General features: G+C 38.1%; 1 protein-coding gene across 6 annotated transcripts in view; it reads right to left on the reverse strand.

Moving 5' to 3' along the window:
* LOC123842322 (ankyrin repeat domain-containing protein 26-like) overlaps nucleotides 1-23,088 on the reverse strand; it is a 134,123-nt gene that overhangs the window by 57,642 nt on the left and 53,393 nt on the right. For all 6 annotated transcript variants that reach the window (XM_064591735.1, XM_064591734.1, XM_064591733.1 and 3 more), the window contains 4 exons: nucleotides 21,041-21,198; nucleotides 12,222-12,392; nucleotides 9,883-9,916; nucleotides 9,396-9,534 (listed from right to left, as the gene is read on the reverse strand). In XM_064591735.1, coding sequence (XP_064447805.1) covers nucleotides 9,396-9,534; nucleotides 9,883-9,916; nucleotides 12,222-12,392; nucleotides 21,041-21,198 — 502 coding nt within the window. The remainder of the gene's footprint in view (nucleotides 1-9,395; nucleotides 9,535-9,882; nucleotides 9,917-12,221; nucleotides 12,393-21,040; nucleotides 21,199-23,088) is intronic.

Here is a 23,088-nt window from a genome sequence, read left to right on the forward strand (position 1 = left end):
GGATCACATGGATCACAGATCTAAATGTAAGACCTAAAACTATAAAACTTTGTTTTTAAACTACGAAACTTCTAAAAGAAAGCATGAGAGAAAACCTCTGACTTTGTGCTAGGCAAAGCTTTCTTAGATAGGAACACCGAAAGCAAAAAATCCATAGAAGAACAAATGGATAAACTGGATTTTATCAAAAAGAAAAACTGCTCTTCAAAAGACACTGTTGATAGAATGAAAAGTCACAGATTGGGAGAAAATCTTTACAAAAAAATATAGGTGAGGGCGCCTGGGTGGCTCAGATGGTTGAGCGTCTGCCTTCGGCTCAGGTCATGATCTCAGGGTCCTGGGATCGAGTCCCGCATCGGGCTCCCTGCTCCTTGGGAGCCTGCTTCTCCCTGTGCCTTTCTCTCTCGCTCTGTCTCTCATGAATTAAAAAAAAAAAAAAAAAAAAAAAAAAAAATCTTAAAAAAAAAAAAAAAAAAAAAATATAGGTGAGGGACGCCTGGGTGGCTCAGTTGTTAAGCATCTGCCTTCGGCTCAGGTCATTATCCTGGGGTCCTGGGATCGAGCCCCACATTGGGCTTCCTGCTCAGCGGAGAGTCTGCTTCTCCCTCTCCCACTCCCCCTGCTTGTGTTCCCTCTCTAGTGTCTCTCTGTCAAATTAATAAAATCTTAAAATATATATATACATGATAAAGGAACTATATCTAGAATATACAAAGAATTCTCAAAACAAGTAAGAAAACAACCTAATTTTTAAAATGACAAAGGATTTGGATAGTTCAAAGCAGATATACAAATGCCAAATAAGCACATGAAAATATGATCAACATTATCAGTTATTAGGGAAATGTATATTAAAACCGTAATGGGTAAAGTAGGCAAGATGGCGGAGGAGTAGGAGACCTGGATTTCATCTGCTCTCAGGAATTCAGCTGGATAGGGATCAAACCATTCTGAACACCTACAAACTCAACAGGAGATCGAAGAAAAGAATAGCAACAACTCTGAACAGAAAATCGACCACTTTCTGGAAGGTAGGACGTGCGGAGAAGTAAATCGGAGGCGATATTCAGGAGGATAGATGGCGGGGGAGGGGCCTCCGTGGGCCACTTCTGGCAAGTGATAGAACCACGGAGCATAAAATCGGAACTTTTAGAAGTCTGCTCCACTGAGGGACATCACTCTGGTGGCTAAGTGGGGGGTGGAACCTTCGTGGGACAGTGTGGTCTCAGGACCCTCAGGGTCACAGAAAGACCGGGGGTCCCTGAGTGCGGCAGAGCTCCCAGGTATCGGAGCGGGAAGCCGGCTGCAGAGTTGGAGCCGAGGCACGGGCTCTCAGCTCGGGGTTGCTATAAACCATGATCCGTGATACAGTCGGGCCACTGCTCCTCCAGCAGAGACCCAACAAGAGGCAGATCTGGGGAGACTCACCTTCCTTCCCCGGGAGGAGCGGCACGGGAGTGCACCGCAGGGATCTGCTGGGTTTGGAGACTCCACACCAAGTCGGGTGCCAGGGATACAAACGCGCGGTCAGAGGCCGGGTGAGCATGGAATGTGGCCGGAGACCGGGGAGACGGGAGTAACTGACTACTTTTCTCTGGTGGTGCACTGAGGAGTGGGGCCCCGAGTTCTCGGCTCCTCCGGGGCGGAGATTGGGAGGCCGCCATTTTCACTCTCCACCTCCAAAGCAGTATGGAAAGCTTGAAGGGAAAAAAAGCTCCAGAGAGCAAACCCGAGCAGATTACTTAGCCCTGACGGGGCAAGGGCGGGGCAATTCCGCCTCTGGCAAAGACATTTGGGAACCACGGCAACAGGCCCCTCCCCCAGAAGATCAGCGAGAACAGCCAGCCAAGACCAAGTTTACCGATCAATGAGAATGGCAGAACTCCTGCGCTAGGGGAATACTGCACATAGAATTCATGAGTTTTTTACCATGATTCTTTAGTCTTTCAAAGGTAATTTTTTTTTAACTGGTTTTTTTTTTTTGAATTTTTCTTTTTCCCTTTTTCAACCAACATCTTATCAATCCCTTTTTTAAAAAACATTTTTATTTTTCATTTTTAGAGTCATATTCTATCCCTTCATAGTAGTTACCTGTATTTTTGGCATATATATATATAAGTTGTTCTCTCCTTAAAATTTTGAGATAGTTTCTTCTAACAGATCAAAATATACCCTAAATCTCTAGTGTATGGTTTTTTTCTACTCCCCTGCCTGATAACATTCTCTCCTTTTTTTCTTTTTTTAAAAAATCCTCTTCTTTCTTTTTTCAAACAACTTATCAATTCCTTTTATAAAATTTTTTATACTTTCCATCTTTACAGTCATATTCCATCCCTTCAATATATCAACCCTTATTTTTGTACATATATAAGTTTTTCTTTCTTTAAAATTTTGGGAGGAACTTTCTTTTAACAGACCAAAATACACCCAAAATCTAGTGTGTGGCACTGATCTATATACCAGCCTGATCATATTGGATCACATTCTGTTTTTGTTTTGTTTTGTTTTGTTTTTGTTTGTTTTTATCTTTATCTTTTTCTTTTTCTTTTTTTTTTTCCTTTTCTTTTTTCTCTCTTTCCCTTTCTTTTCCCAGTGCTTCAGGTCTTTTCTGATTTGTTTAGAGTATATTTTCTGGGGACGTTGTTACCCTGCTAGCATTTTGTTCTCTCATTAATCTATTCTCCTCTGCACAAAATGACAAGACGGAAAAAATCACCTCAACAAAAAGAACAAGAAGTAGTACCGAGTGCCAGGGACCTACTCAATACGGACATTAGTACCATGTCAGATCTAGAGTTCAGAATCATCACCTTAAAGATACTACCTGGGCTTGAAAAAAGCATAGAAGTTATTAGAGAAACGCTTTCTGGAGAAGTAAAAGAACTAAAATCTAACCAAGTAGAAATAAAAAAGGCTATTAATGAGGTGCAATCAAATATGGGGGCACTAACTGCTAGGATAAGTGAGGCAGAAGAGAGAATCAGTGATACAGAAGACCAAATGACGGAAAATAAAGAAGCTGAGAAAAAGAGAGAGAAACAACTACTGGATCACGAGGGCAGAATTCGAGAAATAAGCGATACCATAAGATGAAACAACATTAGAATAATTGGGATCCCAGAAGAAGAAGAAAGAGAGAGAGGGGTAGAAGGTATAATGGAGCAAATTATAGCAGAGAACTTCCCTAATTTGGGGAAGGAAACAGGCATCAAAATCCAGGAAGCAGGGCGCCTGGGTGGCTCAGTCGTTAAGCGTCTGCCTTCAGCTCAGGTCATGATCTCAGTGTCCTGGGATCGAGCCCCGCATCGGGCTCCCCCTGCTCTGCAGGGAGCCTGCTTCTGCCTCTCCCATTCCCCCTGCTCGTGTTCCCTCTCTCACTGTCTCTCTCTCTCTAATAAATAATAAATAAAATCTTTAAAAAAAAAAAAAATCCAGGAAGCACAGAGAACCCCTCTCAAAATCAATAAAAATAGGTCAACACCCCGACATCTAATAGTAAAACTTACGAGTCTCAGAGACAAAGAGAAAATCCTGAAGGCAGCTCGGGAGAAGAGATCTGTAACCTACAATGGTAGAAACATTAGATTGGCAACAGACCTATCCACAGAGACCTGGCAGGCCAGAAAGGACTGGCAGGATATATTCAGAGCACTAAATGAGAAAAATATGCAGCCAAGAATACTATATCCAGCTAGGTTGTCACTGAAAATAGAAGGAGAAATAAAAAGCTTCCAGGACAAACAAAAACTAAAGGAATTTGCAAACACGAAACCAGCTCTACAAGAAATCTTGAAAGGGGTCCTCTAAGCAAAGAGAGAGCCTAAAAGCAACATAGACCAGAAAAGAACACAGACAATATACAGTAACAGTCACCTTACAGGCAATACAATGGCACTAAATTCCTATCTTTCAATAGTTACCCTGAATGTAAATGGGCTAAATGCCCCAATCAAAAGATACAGGATATCAGATTGGATTAAAAAATAAGACCCATCAATATGCTGTCGGCAAGAGACTCATTTTAGACCCAAAGACACCCCCAGATTGAAAGTGAGGGGGTGGAAAACCATTTACCATGCTAATGGACACCAAAAGAAAGCTGGGGTGGCAATCCTTATATCAGACAAATTAGATTTTAAACCAAAGACTGTAATAAGAGATGAGGAAGGACACTATATGTTACTTAAAGGGTCTATCCAACAAGAAGATCTAACAATTGTAAATATCTATGCCCCTAACATGGGAGCAGCCAATTATATAAGGCAATTAATAACAAAAGCAAAGAAACATATCAACAACAATACAATAATAGTGGGGGACTTTAACACCCCCCTCACTGAAATGGACAGATCGTCTAAGCAAAATATCAACAAGGAAATAAAGACTTTAAATGACACACTGGACCCAATGGACTTCACAGACCTATTCAGAACATTCCATCCCAAAGCAACGGAATACACATTCTTCTCTAGTGCCCATGGAATATTCTCCAGAATTGATCACATCCTAGGTCATAAATCAGGTCTCAACCGGTACTAAAAGATTGGGATCATTCCCTGCCTATTTTCAGACCACAATGCTTTGAAACTAGAACTCAATCACAAGAGGAAAGTTGGAAAGAACTCAAATATATGGAGGCTAAAGAGCATCCTACTGAAGAATGAATGGGTCAACCAGGAAATTAAAGAAGAATTTTAAAAATTCATGGAAACCAATGAAAATGAAAACATAACGATTCAAAATCTTTGGGATGTAGCAAAGGCAGTCCTACAAGGAAAGTATATAGCAATACAAGCCTTTCTCAAGAAACAAGAAAGGTCTCAAGTACACAACCTAACCCTACACCTAAAGGAGCTGGAGAAGGAACAGCAAATAAAGCCTAAACCCAGCAGGAGAAGAGAAATAATAAACATCAGAGCAGAAATCAATGAAATAGAAACTAAAAGAACAGTAGAACAGATCAACGAAACAAGGAGCTGGTTCTTTGAAAGAATTAACAAGATTGATTAATCCCTGGCCAGACTTAGCAAAAAGAAAAGAGAAATCAACAAAATTATGAATGAGAGAGGAGAGATCACAACCAACATCAAAGAAATACAAACAATTATAAGAACATATTATGAGCAACTCTATGCCAGCAAATTAGATAACCTGGAAGAAATGGATGCATTCCTAGAGATGTATCAACTACCAAAACTGAACCAGGAAGAAATAGAAAACCTGAACAGACCTACAACCACTAAGGAAATTGAAGCAGTCATCAAAAATCTCCCAAAACACAAAAGCCCAGGGCCAGATGGCTTCCCAGGGGAATTCTACCAAACATTTAAAGAAGAATTAATACCTTTTCTTCTGAAACTGTTCCAAAAAATAGAAATGGAAGGAAAACTTCCAAACTCATTTTATGAGGCCAGCATTACCTTGATCCCAAAACCAGACAAAGAGACAAAGACCCCATCAAAAAGGAGAATTACAGACCAATATCCCTGATGAACATGGATGCAAAAATGCTCACCAAAATACTAGCCAATAGGATCCAACAGTACATTAAAAGGATTATTCACCACGACCAACTGGGATTTATCCCTGGGCTGCAAGGTTGGTTCAACATCCGCAAATCAATCAACGTGATACAATACATTAACAAAAGAAAGAACAAAAATCATATGATCCTCTCAATAGATGCAGAAAAAGCATTTGACAAAGTACAGCATCCTTTCTTGATCAAAACTCTTCAGAGTAGAGGCACTGAAGGTACATACCTCAATATCATAAAAGCCATCTATGAAAAACCTACAGCGAATATCATTCTCAATGGGGAAAAACTGAGAGCTTTCCCCCTAAGGTCAGGAGCATGGCAGGGATGTCCACTATCACCACTGCTATTCAACATAGTATTGGAAGTCCCAGCCACAGCAATCAGACAACAAAAAGAAATCAAAGGCATCCAAATCGGCAGAGAAGAAGTCAAACTCTCACTCTTTGCAGATGATAGGATACTTTATGTGGAAAACCCCAAAGACTCCACCCCAAAACTGCTAGAACTCATACAGGAATTCAGTAAAGTGGCAGGATATAAAATCAATGCACAGAAGTCAGTGGCATTCCTATACACCAACAACAAGACAGAAGAAAGACAAATTAAGGAATCGATCCCATTTACAACTGCACCCAAAACCATAAGATAACTAGGAATAAATCTAACCAAAGAGGCAAAGGATCGGTACTCAGAAAACTAGAAAATACTCATGAAAGAAATTGAGGAAGACACAAAGAAATGGAAAAACGTTCCATGATCATGGATTGGAAGAACAAATATTGTGAAGATGTCAATGCTACCTAGAGCAATCTACACATTCAATGCAATCCCCATCCAAATACCATCCACTTTTTTCAAAGAAATGGAACAAATAATCCTAAAATTTGTATGGAACCAGAAAAGACCCCAAATAGCCAGAGGAATGTTGAAAAAGAAAAGCAAAGCTGGTGGCATCACAATTCCAGACTTCCAGCTCTATTACAAAGCTGTCATCATCCAGACAGTATGGTACTGGCACAAAAACAGGCACATAGATCAATGGAACAGAGTAGAGAGCCCAGAAATGGACCCTCAACTCTATGGTCAACTAATCTTCAACAAAGCAGGAAAGAATGTCCAATGGAAAAAAGACAGTCTCTTCAGGAAATGGTGTTGGGAAACTTGGACAGCCACATGCAGAAGAATGAAACTGAACCATTTCCTTACACCACACACAAAAATAGACTCAAAATGGTTGAAAGACCTAAATGTGAGACAGGAGTCCATCAAAATCCTCAAGGAGAACACAGGCAGCAACCTCTTCGACCTCAGCCGCAGCAACTTCTTCCTAGAAACATCGCCAAAGGCAAGGGAAGGAAGGGCAAATATGAACTATTGGGACTTCATCAAGATAAAAAACTTTTGCAAAGCAAAGGAAACAGTCAACAAAACCAAAAGACAACTGACCAAATGGGAGAAGATATTTGCAAATGACTTATCAGATAAAGGGCTAGTATCCAAAATCTATAAAGGACTCATCAAACTCAACACCCAAAGAACAAAGAATCCAATCAAGAAATGGGCAGAAGACATGAACAGACATTTTTCCAAAGAAGACATCCAAACGGCCAACAGACACATGAAAAAGTGCTCAATATCGCTCGGCATCAGGGAAATCCAAATCAAAATCTCAATGAGATACCACCTCACACCAGTCAGAATGGCTAAAATTAACAAGTCAGGAAACAACAGATGTTGGCGGGGATGCGGAGAAAGGGGAACCCTCCTACATTGCTGGTGGGAATGCAAGCTGGTGCAGTCGCTCTGGAAAACAGTATGGAGGTTCCTCAGAAAGTTGAAAATGGATGCATTCCTAGAGATGTAAGTTGAAAATAGATGTAAGTTGAAAATAAAAGATGTTAATAAATAAATAAAATAAAATAAATAAATAATAAATAAATAAATAAATAAAAAGATGTAAGTTGAAAACAGAGAATTTATTTTGAAAATAATAAATCCAGCAATTGCACTGCTTGGTATACACCCCAAAGATACAAAAGTAGGGATCCAAAAGGGTACATGGACCCCGATGTTTATAGCAGCAATGTCCACAATAGCCAAACTGTGGAAAGAGCCAAGATGTCCATGGACAGATGAATGGCTAAAGAAGATGTGGTATATATATATACAATGGAATATTATGCAGCCATCAAAAGGAATGAGATCTTGCCATTTGCAACGACGTGGATGGAACTGGAGGGTATTATACTGAGCGAAATAAGTCAGTCAGAGAAAGACATGTATCATATGACCTCACTGATATGAGGAATTCTTAATCTCAGGAAACAAACTGAGGGTTGCTGGAGTGGGGGGTGTGGGGGAGGGATGGGCTGACTGGGTGATGGACATGGGGAGGGTATGTGCTCTGGTAAGCGCTGTGAATTGTGCAAGACTGTTGAATCTCAGATCTGTACCTATGAAACAAATAATGCAATATATGTTTAGAAAAAAAAAAAAGAAGATAGGAGGGGAAGAATGAAGGGGGAAAATCGGAGGGGTAGATGAACCATGAGAGACTATGGACTCTGAAAAACAAACTGAGGGTTCTAGAGGGGAGGGGGGTGGGAGGATGGGTTAGCCTGGTGATGGGTATTGAAGAGGGCATCTTCTGCATGGAGCACTGGGTGTTTTGCACAAACAATGAATCATGGAACACTACATCTAAAACTAATGATGTAATGTATGGGGATTAACATAACAATAAAAAATTAAAATAAAATAGAAAATAAAACCATAATGATTAAAAAAAACATAATGATATATATATTACGTACCCATCAGAATGGCTAAGATTTAAAAAACTGACAATACTAAGTGTTCATGAATATACAGGGAGAAATTAGAACTTTCATACACTGCTGGTGGGAATGGAAGATGGTACTACTTTAGAAAACAATTTGGCAGTTTCATAACAAGGGAATATAGAGAGACATGAGACTTATGGGTGATAGATATGTTCACTGCCTGAATTATGGTTATGGTTTCATATGCATATACATATGTCAAAACTATCAAATTATACACTTCATATATGTGCAGTTTACCTAACTAAAGCTGTTGGGGGGAAAAATTTTCTATTATAGGAAAAAACATCTAAAACAGTGGCTGAGACACAGATGGAAAGGATATGAAACATGGGCGCCTGGGTGGCTCAGTCATTAAGCATCTGCCTTCGGCTCAGGTCATGATCCCTGGGTCCTGGGATCGAGCCCTGCATCCAGCTCCCTGCTCCGCGGGGAGCCTGCTTCTCCCTCTCTCACTCTCCCTGCTTGTGTTCCCTCTCTCACTGGGTCTCTCTCTGCCAAATAAATAAAAAATTAAAAAAAAAAAAAAGGATATGAAACAATACAAGATGAAGCTAGAGTACTGTGGTCTTTCACCTTAGAGCAATGAGAAGTAATAGCTAAGCTTTAAGCAAGGGGGTAACGTGATGAAACATGAATTTTTAAAGATTATGATAACTATGGTTGCAGTGTAGACCAAGATTCTGGGAGGTGGAATGACAGGGAAAACAGTCCTGAGGTTATTTCAGTATTGTAGGAGAAAAATAATGGTAACCTGACCTTGGGTGAAGGCACAGAAGAGAAGCGGAGTTAACAATACATCAGGTGTGTTGTTTGCCATTCCCATGACAAAACATAGAGTGGAAATTATAGCCCTTTGGCTGAGAGTATTCAACAGTTCTCTATTCTCATATAAAACATATTTCTGAGGTGAGTAGCTCATGAGTGTTGTGTGGTACAGCACTATACAAGATGGGCACATATTACTACAGTAATATACATACAAAGGCTTTCTACTTATACAATGGTCCTACCTTTACGATCCTGGCCAACTTGTACAGTTAGCGACTTGCAACTCATATAATTAGAGCAAGGCAACTTGGAATCCTCTGAAGCTGTTCCAGATGACTCAGTTAAGTCAAGGTCATCCATAAAATTAATTTGCTTTTTGACCTACAAATAAAAAATACTATTTCAAAATGTCCCCCAAATATTCATAAAATATACTAAGTGTAGAGAGATGATAAATACCCATCTTTTTATAAGAGCAAAAACATAGGTACTTTTTAAAAGAACTGATCTGTATCAAAACGACCTTTATCAATAATTAGTACTTCTGAAAAACTTTTTCACAATAAATGTCTATACAACAAAGGAAGATTTTCTGTTTTCACTATGCCCTTCCTAAAGTAATTTTTTACCATGGAATAATATTTCTAATAAATATTATTTATCAAAGTAATATAATAAAGCCAAAATTAAAAAAAAATAAATGAAATAGAATTATGCATATTTTTTTACCTCTTTCTTTTCATGAGATGTTTTCTTTGCAGGTCTAAAAAAAAAGACAATTCTTTTCAGGCAAGTATTAAATACTTAAAATACAAAGAATATCTAAATCATATCTAAACAATATTATTAATAATACTAACTAAGCATTAAATTTAGATCAAATGGACATAAAGCAAAGGAAAAGCATAATGTTACTTGCATTATTTGATACGAAGAAATATACCACATTTTTTGTTGTCATTTTCAATAAAAACAAGCTTTTATTGGCTCTAAAATCTACTGGGAAAGTGCAAGTTAGGTTCTTATATGAAAGAAACCCATTTTTAATAATCATGATACTAGTGCTTTGAGGATTTACTGTACAACTACTATGCATTATTATGAACCCCTTACACATCTTAAAAGTATTTTAAGCCTCACAACAATCTTATAAACATGGGTAATTATATTAGGCATTTTACACAGGAAGAAAATGAGGCACAGAAATAATTAACTTCCCCAAGCCCATACAGCTGGTCAGGAGTAGACCCAGAATTCAAATCCAGGATATGTGCCTTCAAAACGTGTGTTTTACAGTATGTGGTGAAGGTAATATTTAAGAGTTTCCAAGTAATATGACAGCAAATGAATCTACTATTATTCCATTTCTAGCTATAATTATAAATAATCTATGGATCTAACACACATTTTTTTAAAATAAGAAGACTCCATACCTAGGCAATATTGAAAATCTACTTTCCATAAACTAAAGATCTGCTTCTTCTGAAGAAGTTCATCAATGGCATTCATCTATTTATTCAACTGTTTATTCACAAATATATACTTACTGAGCACACAATATGTGTCAATGACACTGTTGGTACAGGAACCATGGCTTTTGTCATTTAGAACTTTATAATCTAAAAGTAATAATCTATGATAGATTAATAGTTTATTTTTCAATTATAAAGTCTTTCCCCTTTCCCCAGAATCGAAACAAATATTAACTTAATGCAACCAGATACTTCAAAGTCCCTAACAAAACCATAGCTATTCATGATTCTGTCAAAGGCACTGAATATCTAAAATCATCAAGGAATGATTAGTTCTACTCAGAATGGCCTAAGAGTTTGTATATTTACTATCATTTATATACTTTTAAGTCTATGAATGATACTCTCTGCACATTCAATTATATGAGAATACTCCACTGGGGAACCAATTCTGAATCAACAACTTCTTGCCAAGGGACCTGGGTGGCTCAGTTGTTAAGCATCTGCCTTTGGCTCAGGTCATGGTCCCAGGGTCCTGGGATCGAGCCCCGCATCGGGCTCCCTGTTCAGTGGGAGTCTGCTTTTCCCTCTCCCACTCCCCCTGCTTGTGTTTCCTCTCTCGCTATGTCTCTGTCTGTCAAATGAATAAAATCCAAACCCCCCCCCCCAAAACCAAAAAAACAACCTCTTGCCACAAAACTACATGAATAGGAATACTAAGGACAATTACTGTAATCTTTAAAAGATAATGTAATACAGGGGAGCCTAGGTGGCTCAGTCATTAAGCATCTGCCTTCGGCTCAGGTCATGGTCCCGGGGTCCTGGGATCGAGTCCCACATCAGGCTCCCTGCTCGGTGGGGAGCCTGCTTCTCCCTCTCCCTCTGCCTGCCACTCCCCTTGCTTGTGCATTCTCTCTCTCTGTGTCAAGCAAATAAAAAAATCTTAAAATAGGGGCGCCTGGGTGGCTTAGTCGTTAGGCGTCTGCCTTCGGCTCAGGTCATGATCCCGGGATCCTGGGATCGAGTCCCACATCGGGCTCCCTGCTGGCTGGCAGGGAGCCTGCTTCTCCCTCTCCCTCTGCCTCTGCCTGCCGCTCCCCCTGCTTGTACTCTCTGTCTGTCAAATAAAAAATAAAAAATCTTAAAACAAAAAAGATAATGTAATACAATCAATAAGCTTTCTAATATTTGGAAATGCAAACAAAATTAAATGACCATGTCTATCTCTATCGGATCATTTCCAGCAGCATACAAATGTACTCTAAAAGCTCCCATCTTAAAATTAAAAAAGAAAGAAAATTCCCTTGAATTCCACATTCTTTTTCAGTTATCATCCATTTCTCTATTACCTTTCCCCGTAAAAATTCTCTAAGGAGTTGTTTATACTTTTTCATTACAGTCCAGCTTCCATGGTGACTATTGAAACTGCTCCTTGTCAAAGTCACTTGTCCTCATCTTAACCTTTCAAGCAGTGTATCTGATATACTTGAGTATTTCTTGCCTTAGCCTGTACCTACACGACAGCGTTTTATTTCCATAAAAAGTAATCACTGCTAAACTTCCTTCAGAGGGAAACAAAGAATTTATAGATTTTACCTTACTTCATCCTGATCCATTTCACTTGAAGTGCTGTCATCATTCACTTGTACTGGACGAGAAGGTAGGGAATCCGCCTTCTCAAGCCCTGGTGTAATCACAGATACTTCTGATGTCCATTTTTCATTTTCATCTTTCCTTACTCCCTTCATATGCAAACCAGGATCACTACTTTAAAAAATCCAGTTAAAATATCCATTAAAAAGCCAATGTTTTCTAATAATTTTACTGGTAAAGAATAAAAACAATTTTTTTCTAAAATTCTGTTACCCATCTCAATGAACATTTATTAATTCACAGAACAGTTATGAAATCCAACCATATACAAGGAAATACACATCCCTTGCTTCAAAGACAGGTAAATATACAATTACAATACAATGTCATTTGTGGGGACAAAACTGCTATGGATCTCTTTGTAGGAGCTGTGGAATCAAGGACCATACACCAAGGACCTAGGAAAAGTCTTGCCTACCCATGCATCGGGTAACGGGCACACTCACTACATGTCCAGCTGTGGACCCAGCAATAGCCCATAAACTGGTTCCAGCCCCTTCCTCTCAACCACATCTGGGAGCCCCTGGAAAACACTGTCTTAGATAATCACCCATGGATGAGAGAGACTTTTTGGAAAACCAGATTTCCTGCAGAAAAGTTCCGGCACACCACCAGAGCAAAAAAAAATCAGGTTTGGACACATTGGAAAGGTAGTCATTAAAGGCTACTTCAAAAGCAAAGACAGCAATGCCAAACTTCAAAGAATATAAAAAGTCAAGGATATACGACACCAAATCGTCCAATAATTGATCTCAAAAACATGGAGATCTGTAATTTATCCAAAAAAAGAATTCAAAATAGCAGTTTTAAGGAAACTTAATGAGCTACAAGAAAACACAAAAAGCCAATTCAGGGGTGCCTGGGTGGCTCAGTCAGTTAAGTGTCTGACTCTTGATTCTGTCTCAGGTCATGATCTCAGGGTCATGAGATCCAGCTATGCATCCTGCTTACGCTCAGTGCAGAGTCTGCTTGTCCCTCTCCCTCTGCTATTCCCCCCACTCACACGCACGCTCTCTCTAAAATAAATAAATAAAATCTTTAAAAAAAAGCCAATTCAATAAAATGAGAAAAACACTATATGAATAAAACGAGAAGTTTAATAAAGCATTGGAAGGGCACCTGGGTGGCTCAGTCAGTTAAGTGTCTGACTCTTGATTTCGGCTCAGGTCATGATCTCAGGATCGTGGGATCGAGCCCTGGGTCTGCTTGAGATTCTCTCACCCTCTCTCTGTCCCTCCCCTGACTTGCTCTCTTTCTCTCTCTCTCAAATAAATAAATAAAATCTTTTTTTGAAAAAGAGCTGGAAATAGTAAAAAAGAATTAAACAAAAATTCTGGAGCTGAATGATATAGTGAATGAAATGCAAAAAAAAATAGAAATCACTGACACTAAAATGGATCAAAAAAAAATCTGTGAATTTAAAATTTTCAAATTTTAAAACTTTCAAATTATCCAATCAAGGAAGTGAAAGATATGTACACTAAAAACTACAAGACTTTGATAAAAGAAAGAGCAGAGACACAAATAGGAAGATATCTTAGTTTATGGATTGGAAAAATTAATATTACATATCCACATTATTCAAAGCCATCTACAGATTCAATGCAATCTCTGCCAAAATTCCAGTGATATTTCTCACAGAAATAGGAAAAACAATCCTTAAATTTGTATGGAACAGAAAAGACCCCAAACCGCCAAAGCAGTCCTGAGAAAGAACAACAAAGGTGGAAGCAACACACTTCCTGTTTCAAACTGTTACAAAGCTATAGTCACCAAAACAGTATATGGAACTTGCATCAAAACAAACACAAAGACCAATGAAACAGAATCAAGAACCCAAAAATAAACCCATTCATATAGTCAAGAACACTTAAAGAAGAAAAGATAATCTCTTGAATAAATGATGCTGAGAAAACTGGATATTCACATGCAAAAGAATGAAACTGGACCCCTAACTTACATCACTCACAAAAATTAACCCAAACTGATTAAAGACTTAAATGGACAACCTTAAGCCATAAAACTCCTACAAGAAAACAGGGAAAACACTCCCTGACATTGGTCTTGGCAATGATTTTAGATATGACATCCAAAGTACAAGCAACAAAAGCAAAAACAATGGAACAATGTTTCTCCACAGTAAAAGAAACAAGCAACACTCTAGTTCCATTTACGTCAAGTATAGGTTAAGGAAGGGAAAAATAAGATAAAAACAGAGAGGGAGGCAAACCAGAAGAGACTCTTAACTACAGGAAACAAACTGAGGGCTGCTGGAGGGGAAGTGGGTGGGAAGATGCTGTAACTGGGTGCTGGGCATCAGGGAGGGCACTTGTGATGAGCATTGGGTATTACATGCAAGTGATGAATCATTAAAGTCCAGCCCTGAAACTAATAATACAATATAAGTTAACTAACTTGAATTTAAATAAAATCTAAAAAACAAAAATAAACAAGTAACATAATGAAAAGGCAACCTACAGAATGGAAGAAAATATCTGCAAACCACATATCTGAAAAAAGGTTAATGTCTAAAAAATGTAAGGAATTCATACAATTCAACAGCAAAAAAACAAATAATTCAAATAAGAACTCAGCAAAGCACCTTAATAGACAGCTTTCCTCAGAAGATACTCAAATGGCCAACGGTACCAAAAAAGGGGCTCAACAACACTATTCAACAGAGAAATGCATATCAAAGCCACAATGATATATCTATCACCTCACGCCTGTTAAATGGCTTTCATCAAAAAGACAAGAGATAGCACTGGCAAAGATGTACAGAAAAGGGAATCCTTGCACACTGTTGTTATGGGACTGTAAATTGGTACACCCACTATGCAAAACACTGTGGAGGTTCCTCAAAAAACTAAAAATAGAACTATCATATGATGCAGTAATCCCATTTCTGGGAACATTTCTGATGGAAATGAAATCATCTCAAACAGGTATCTGCACCCCTGTTTACTGCAGCATTATTTACAACAGCCAAACAGGGAAGCAACCTAAGTGTCCATCAATGGATCCATGGGTTTAAAACATGTGGTATATATTTACAATGGAATATTTTAGCCACAAAAAAGAGGGAAACCTTGCCATTTGCAACAACATAAATGAACCTGGAGGGAATTATGCTAAATGAAATAAGTCACACAAAAAGACAAATACTGTATGATCTGACTTACATGTAGAAACTTAAAAAAAACAACAACAACAAATTTACATCCTGGTGCTTGCCAGGGGTAGGAGGCTGTGGGAAATGGGTAGATATTGGCCAAAGGATACAAACTTCCTGTTACAAGAGTAGTAAGGTCTGAGGGTCTAATGTACAGAATGGTGATTACAGTTAACAATACTGTATTATATATTTGAAAGTCGCTAAGAGAGTTGCTAAAAAAGAAATGATAATTATGTGAGATGGAGTTATTAACACTATTACCATTTTACTATATAAAAGTGTATTAAATTAATATAGGTATACCTTAGACTTACACAGTTATCTATCAATTATACCTCAATAAATCTGGAGAAAATTCAAAAATACTCATATGTCACTATATATATATCACTCAAAAATAGCAATAACCTGGTTAATTCTGTTTGAAAATAAAATGATTTGGGGGTGCCTGGGTGGCTCAGTCGGTTAAGTGTCTGCGTTCGGCTCAGGTCATAATCTCCAGGTCCTGGGATCTAGCCCTGCCTCAGGCTCCCCACTGAGCTTCTACCTCTCCCTCTGCCCCTCCCTCCTGCTCATGCACTCATTCTCGCTCTCTTTCTCTCTCTCTCTCTTACAAATAAATAAAATAAAAATTAATTTTTTTAAAGAAAATGATTTGGTAACTTTTGCATACTTTTAGCCTAGTATTTAATCCTAATATAAAAAGCTAGATTTACCAACAGAAAATTATAATTACTTTTTCATGGACTAAATGTATGCAAGAGAATATGAGCAGCATATAGCTACATAAATTTACAAAAGACTGAAATTTCCCACAGGAGATTATTAATTTAGGAATTGAACATGAGCCCCTAAGAGCACTAAAAACAAAAACAGAGCCAGCAATTATTGTTTTAAAACTGTTACACAGATAACTCTTCTAGTTAAAATTTAACATCCAAAAAAGAAGGATCTTCCTGAAGGCAATTATTAAACAATTCTTCTTAACCCAAATCTCAAAAATAAATCTATACAGAATATGAAATAGCTTTCATTTTGAACACAATTGATAGAAGCAACTTTTAAATAGAAAACATCTATAGATGTTAAAGTCACCTCAAACTTGGGGGGGGGACCCAAATATGAAGCCATGGGAACAAGAAGCCACCAAAACCAGTTTTAAATGTGTGCGACTGATCAATGCCCACTGGCCTCACTCACCAACCAAGCAGTGTCAGCTCCTCCCTTCTAAAAGAAAGCCAATAGGAGACAAAACCACTCCATACACATTCCTCGTGTGGCAACCAACCAACAAGAGTCTCACCCAAATTACCATGGTGTTTCAGATGATGACAAACCACTTAATTCTCTGAAAGTCCCCCAAACCTTCCACTCTACTCTTCCCAAAACCCTGTATAAGAATAGCAGACTGCTCTGTCAGAAAAGACTGTAAGTGACCAGCATAGGTCTATCTTACCAGTGGGCAATAAATTCCAACTTCATCTTTTTATTTCAGATACTGAGGGCTCATAATCCTTTGGCAAGAATTTTTAAAGTCCTATAATTTACCACCATATTTCATTTTCCTTAATAAAATATAAAGGAAGTTTGCTATTCCTCTGATCCATTTTACCATAATTAAAACTAACCTAAATACCAGTAAAACCAATAAATAGCAAGTAACCACAATATTGGGCCCCCCCAAAATAAAAAAATGCATACAACTGACAGATTAAATTGTCAGAATGGACCCATATCAAACTTTCTTTTTGTTTAAGCGAGAGTTAGTATGATGTTAAAAAACAATACATGCAGGTTAAACTCCATTCACTCAATAAACATTTGTTGAATAGAACTATATATGCTAGAACATTTTCTAGGCACTGAGGACATGGCGATGAACAGATAAAAATCCTACTCATGAGAAGTAAACACAATAACAATAAACTACACAGGCAAGATAGTACTAGAGGAGAAAAACTAAAGCAGAGAAATCAAATTTTGATGTGCTGTAGGGAAAGAGGTAATCAGGATAACCAAGAAAGGCCTTGCTAAGAAAGTAACTTTTAAGCAAAAAATTGAAGGGGGAAAAAAAAGGAAGGAGCAAGTAGCTAGCAAGACAGGAGGGTATTGGTGGGAAAAGCACTCCAGATAGAGTCAACAGCAAGTACAGAGGGATGCTCGAAGTGTTTATAGTGAGCGGGAAAAAAAAAGTGAGAAATTCAGTGTGGCTGGACAGCGTGAAAGGGACAGAAAATAGGAGGGAGGCAGTAAGGGATAGGGAGAGACCAAGATGAACAGATCATACAAGGCCTTGTAGGTGTTAGAAAGAACTTTGGCATGTACTCTGAGTGAAATAGGAGGCAATTAGGTTTTGAGCAGAGGAAGACATAATCTGACTTACGTTTTAATAGATCCACTGTGTTTAGAATTAATGGAAACAGAGAAAAGACAAAAGAACAAACAAGAAGACCAATTAGTTAATTATTACACTTATACACACAACAGATGATAGTGGCTTGGTCATGGAAGATGTGTTTGGTTCTGGATATATTCTGAAGGAAGACCTGACAAGATCTGTTGACAGTTTAGATGTGACATGTATGAAAAAGAAAAAGACATGAGTCAAAGATGATACCAAGTTTTCTGGCAGAGCAACTGGAAGAACTGTCATTAACTCAATTAGGAAAGACAAGAAGGGCAGATATAAGAAAGAATATCAGTAGTTCGATTTTGGACATGTTAAGATCATAATACTCAATAGCTATCCCAAAGAGCTATCAAATAGGCAGTTTGATATGTAGGTCTGGAATTATGCAGAGAGATTTGGGCTGGAGATATAAACCTGAAGATCATTAGAATATACAAGATAGTAAAAGTCAAGAGAAAGAAAATCAAGGACTAATGATTCCTGGAAGATGTCAATGTGTAAGTAAGAGGTGGGGGATGAGGAGAAAGAATCAAATCAGGCTGAGATGTACAGACTAGAAAGGCAGGGAGAAAACCAGGTGAGTGAGTGATACCCTGAAAGCTAAATGAAGACAGAATTTTGGAGAAGAGAGTTCTCCATTGGGTCAAATATTGCTGATAGGTCAAATAAAATGAGATCTAAGAAATTATGTTTAGATTTATTAAAGTGAAAATCAGTGGTAACCTTTGAAAAATCAATTCCGGGGTAGTGGGAGTGAAAATTACTAGAGAGAATTCAAGAATGAATAGGAGGTAAATCAGGATCAGTGAGTGTACATGGTTCTTTTAAGGATTTCATAGCTAAGAGGAATGATCATAGATGATTTAATTTTCTTGTTTAGTTCAATCCTTACACAAGGATGATGTAGTATTTCTGTAATATATTTTGTAATATAGTTTTTCAAATTACATACATGTATCACTAAATTTTTTTTAAAAAATGCCAGACTAAGGGGGCACCTGGGAGGCTCAGTTGGTTAAACCTCTTGGTTTTGGCTCAGGTCATAATCTCAGGGTTGTGGGATCGAGCCCCACATGGGGCTCTGCTCCCAGTGCCAAGTCCGCTTGTCCCTCTCTCCCACCACGCACTCTCTCTCTCTAATATAAATAAAATCTTAAAAAAAAAAAAAAGGCAGACCAAGGCATTAAATAATTCACAAAACAATAAAACCAAAAGAGTCCTTAAAATTTTTCTAGATATATAATATATATATAATATTATATAACCTGATTATCACTTTTTCTCATGCTTAGAAAGACCATAGAAAAACTATTAAGGGGGCGCCTGGGTGTCTCAGTTGGTTAAGCGACTGCCTTCGGCTCAGGTCATGATCCTGGAGTCCCGGGATCGAGTCCCACATCGGGCTCCCTGCTGAGCAGGGAGCCTGCTTCTGCCTCTGACCCTTCCCCCTCTCATGTGCTCTCTGTCTCTCATTCTCTCTGTCTCAAATAAATAAATAAATAAATCTTTAAAAAAAAAAAAACTATTAAGTTTCAACAGCAATATTTCATGCTTGATAAAAATCATCTGACTCCAGGATATATCCGAAATAATAAGTCATATTAAAATTCTATAAGAGGGGCGCCTGGGTAGCTCAGTTTTTAAGCATCTGCCTTCAGCTCAGGTCATGGTCTCAGGGTTCTGGGATCGAGCCCCACATCGGGCTCCCTGCTCGGTGGGAAGCCTGCTTCTCCCTCTCCCACTCCCCCTGCTTGTGTTCCCTCTCTCGCTGTCTCTCTCTCTCTGTCAAATAAATAAATAAAATCTTTAAAAAAAATTAAATTTAAAAAATTAAAAAAATAAAATTCTATAAGAGAAGTATAAGGGGTTTGGAATGCAGAAAATATTCCTATTTTGTAAAATGAATTTTCGTAAATTATATAATATGAAGTCACTGTTGAAAAATTTGGTGTGGTGCATATAAAAATACACTCTCTTTAAAAAGGAAGGTTAATAGCATGCATGCAAGGTCCCTTCAAAAGAAGATTCACTGCATTAGGAACATCTTGGTTTATAGCACAAGGATCATCAAATCAAATGTTTATATACAATATGGGACAAGCTGACATACGAAATCTCTTGGTAATATTCAGATCAATTTGAGGGTCCAACATTTGAACACTCAAGCTCAACGGAACTAAAACCAAAAACCTAATAGCTAGCAATTTTGTTGGTAATAAGATAGAGTGCCAGTGTAGCAGGTAACTTCCTTTTGCAACTCAGCAGATATTAAAAGCATTCTAAAATTTGCATAAGACATGACACCAAACCGAACACTTTAAATATACTTTGTTAAACAATCAGCACACTGTAGACCTAAACTCATTTTTTCAAATGGTCGCATATTACATTGTCTCATAGGGGTGACAACTTACTTCCTTACTGAAGGCTATTTAGACTATCTCCAACTTTTGGATATGAGAATGCTATAATAAATATCCTTAACATATCTGTCATATTTTATATATACAATAATGCACAATAAATGTCCTTAGAATGTGTTCGTGTGTGTGTGTGTGTGTGTGTGTTTACACAAGTCATGTTTTCCTATAGGATCTAGCCCTGGCAATGAAACATTGGAATAAAGGGACAGCATATGGGGCGCCTGTGTGACTCAGTCGTTAAGCGTCTGCCTTCGGCTCAGGTCATGATCCCAGGGTCCTGGGATCGAGCCCCGCATCGGGCTCCCTGCTCAGCGGGAAGCCTGCTTCTCCCTCTCCCACTCCCCCTGCTTGTGTTCCCTCTCTCGCTGTGTCTCTCTCTGTCAAGTAAAGAAATAAAATCTTTAAAAAAAATTAAAAAATAAACTTAAAAAAGGGACAGCATATTTAAAGTTTTTGAAACACACTGCTAACTCACCCTTCAGAAAGGAATTACCAATTTCATCTAACAACAGTGTATAGGAATGCCTTTTTCCTCACATTTGCTAACTTTGGTTATTATTTTTTTAATAAAATATTTATCACTATGACTGCAAAAAATGATATCTCGTTATTTGCATTTTTCTGATTCGCACCCAGGATGGACTAGCCTTACTAAAAATATAAAATTTGTTAATCATGAATGTTAGCTCCAACTAGAACTGGTTTTATAGGAAAATAATAATTACCTACTATTTAAATATGGCCATAGGCTTACCCATCAAAATCTTCCTTTTTCCCAACAGGAAAGAGGTGGTTTTCAGTTTTTCCACTCTCTCTTTGTTGAATTAGTCCAGCAGCAGCAGCAGCGACAGCATATATGTTTTCTAATACTGCCGTCTCATTACGTTGGTGTCTCTTCTTTTCTTCATTAATCTTTAATGGAAATTTGATACTAAGGATAATTGTTACTACATTATTCATTAAAAAGAAATTTTTTTCATTATAAATTTCTTAAAGGTTTTATTTATTTATTTATCAGAGAGAGAGCACAAGCAGGGGGAGGGAGGTACAGACGGAGAAGCAGGCTCCCCGCTGAGCAGGGAGCCTGATGCGGGACCCGATCCCAGGACCCTGGGATCATGACCTGAGCCAAAGGCAGACTCTTAAGGACTGAGCCACCCAGTCATCCCAGAACTTTTTTCATTAATTTTATCATTTGACTCTTAGTTTGTTGTAATTTTAATCGATAAAAATATTTTGTGTTTAACTTTATCATTATAAATAATTGCAATTTTTATAAGTTCTGCTTCATTTCCGTTTGAATAAAAACAGCAGAATTGGGACGCGTGGGTGGCTCAGTTGGTTAAGCGTCTGCCTTCGGCTCGGGTCTCATCCAGGGTCCTGGGATCGAGCCCCGCATCAGGCTCCTTGCTCAGCGGGAAGCCTGCTTCTCCCTCTGCCTGCCGCTCCTCCTGCTTGTGCTCTCTCTCTCTCTCTCTCTCGCTCTCTCTGACAAATAAATAAAATCTTTAAAAAATAATTAATTAATTAAAACAGCAGAATTTTCCAAAATTTGAAAAAGGGCTTTCTTAATTTTGTATTCATATCCACGCTTTGCTACCTAACATTCCCACCCCACCCCATCTGACCAGCAGATACAAAGAAATAAAAAGACAAAGACACAAAATTTGTCCTCGTCTGTCGTTACCACCTGGATTTTGCAAAAACAGCCAGATTTAAAGGATGTGACATTGTGGAGCTCCAGGAGCAAAGAGTTTTCCTCTTTCTGCACTGAGCTATTTTTTCGCCAATTGCCTTTTACAATTCTTTTTTCATTTGGATCCTAGGGTTATCAAAAAAGTGGCAGTGTTCATTAAAATATATGAACCAAAGTTCACCACAACACAAAAAGAACAGAGTGAAACTGATATTAGTGTAGAATTTTGGGAAATGAGTAATGCTCCCCAAATTCCACATTCATGGTTATCATAAACTTTTATAGCTAGAGGGTATAAAAGTAATTATCAACTTTAATCCCATTTTCCACTGATCAATGGGAGTAGAACCAAAAAAGGTTAAATGATTTGTCCAAAGTTCCTAAAGTGGCACTACCTAGCATCTTATGGCACCAAAAGACATGATACAATTCTTTAATGCTGAATCAGGTAAGTTATCAAACAAATTCATTAAATTAATCAGATACATTAAAAGTATGACACTGGCACAGTAATTTAATATCTTAATTGGGGACAAGGTGCTTAGCTACTTTTTCTTTTGAAGGAGGATATCTCTAGATTTTTGTCTATTTTTAAAACTCAATTCACCTCAAAAGTCCGTTTTCTCCCTTCGAGTTAAATACTGAGGGTTTCTGAAGGTTTATGCTACCTACATTATAAAAATCATACATGTCAAAATGTACCATATTTTATTAAACATAATATGAACGTTTGACTCAACAGAAACATGTGAGAATGGTGACAAAAAAAAAAAAAAAGTGGAGGGGGGCACCTGGGTGGCTCAGTCAGTTGGGCCTCTGACTCTTGATTTTGACTCAGCTCATGATCTCAGGGTTGTGGGATTGAGCCCCGCACCAGGCTCCATGCTCAGTGGGGAGTCTACTTCTCTCCGTCTCTCTCTCTCCTTCTCTCTCTCTCTCTCTCCCTTTGCCCCTCCCCTTGCTCATGCTCTCTAAATAAATAAATAAATCTTAAAAAAAGAGTCTGTTTAAAAAACATGTGGAGGAAAAAAGTGATAATACAAATATCTGTTATTAAAAATATCTCAAAGTGGTCCTGTTGGAATTCTAAGTTCCAAGAGTGAGTA

The sequence above is a fragment of the Mirounga angustirostris genome, unplaced genomic scaffold (assembly GCF_029215605.1).
Source record: "Mirounga angustirostris isolate CCGP_5_RB_7025 unplaced genomic scaffold, mMirAng1.0.hap1 SCAF_5, whole genome shotgun sequence".
NCBI lineage: Eukaryota > Metazoa > Chordata > Mammalia > Carnivora > Phocidae > Mirounga > Mirounga angustirostris.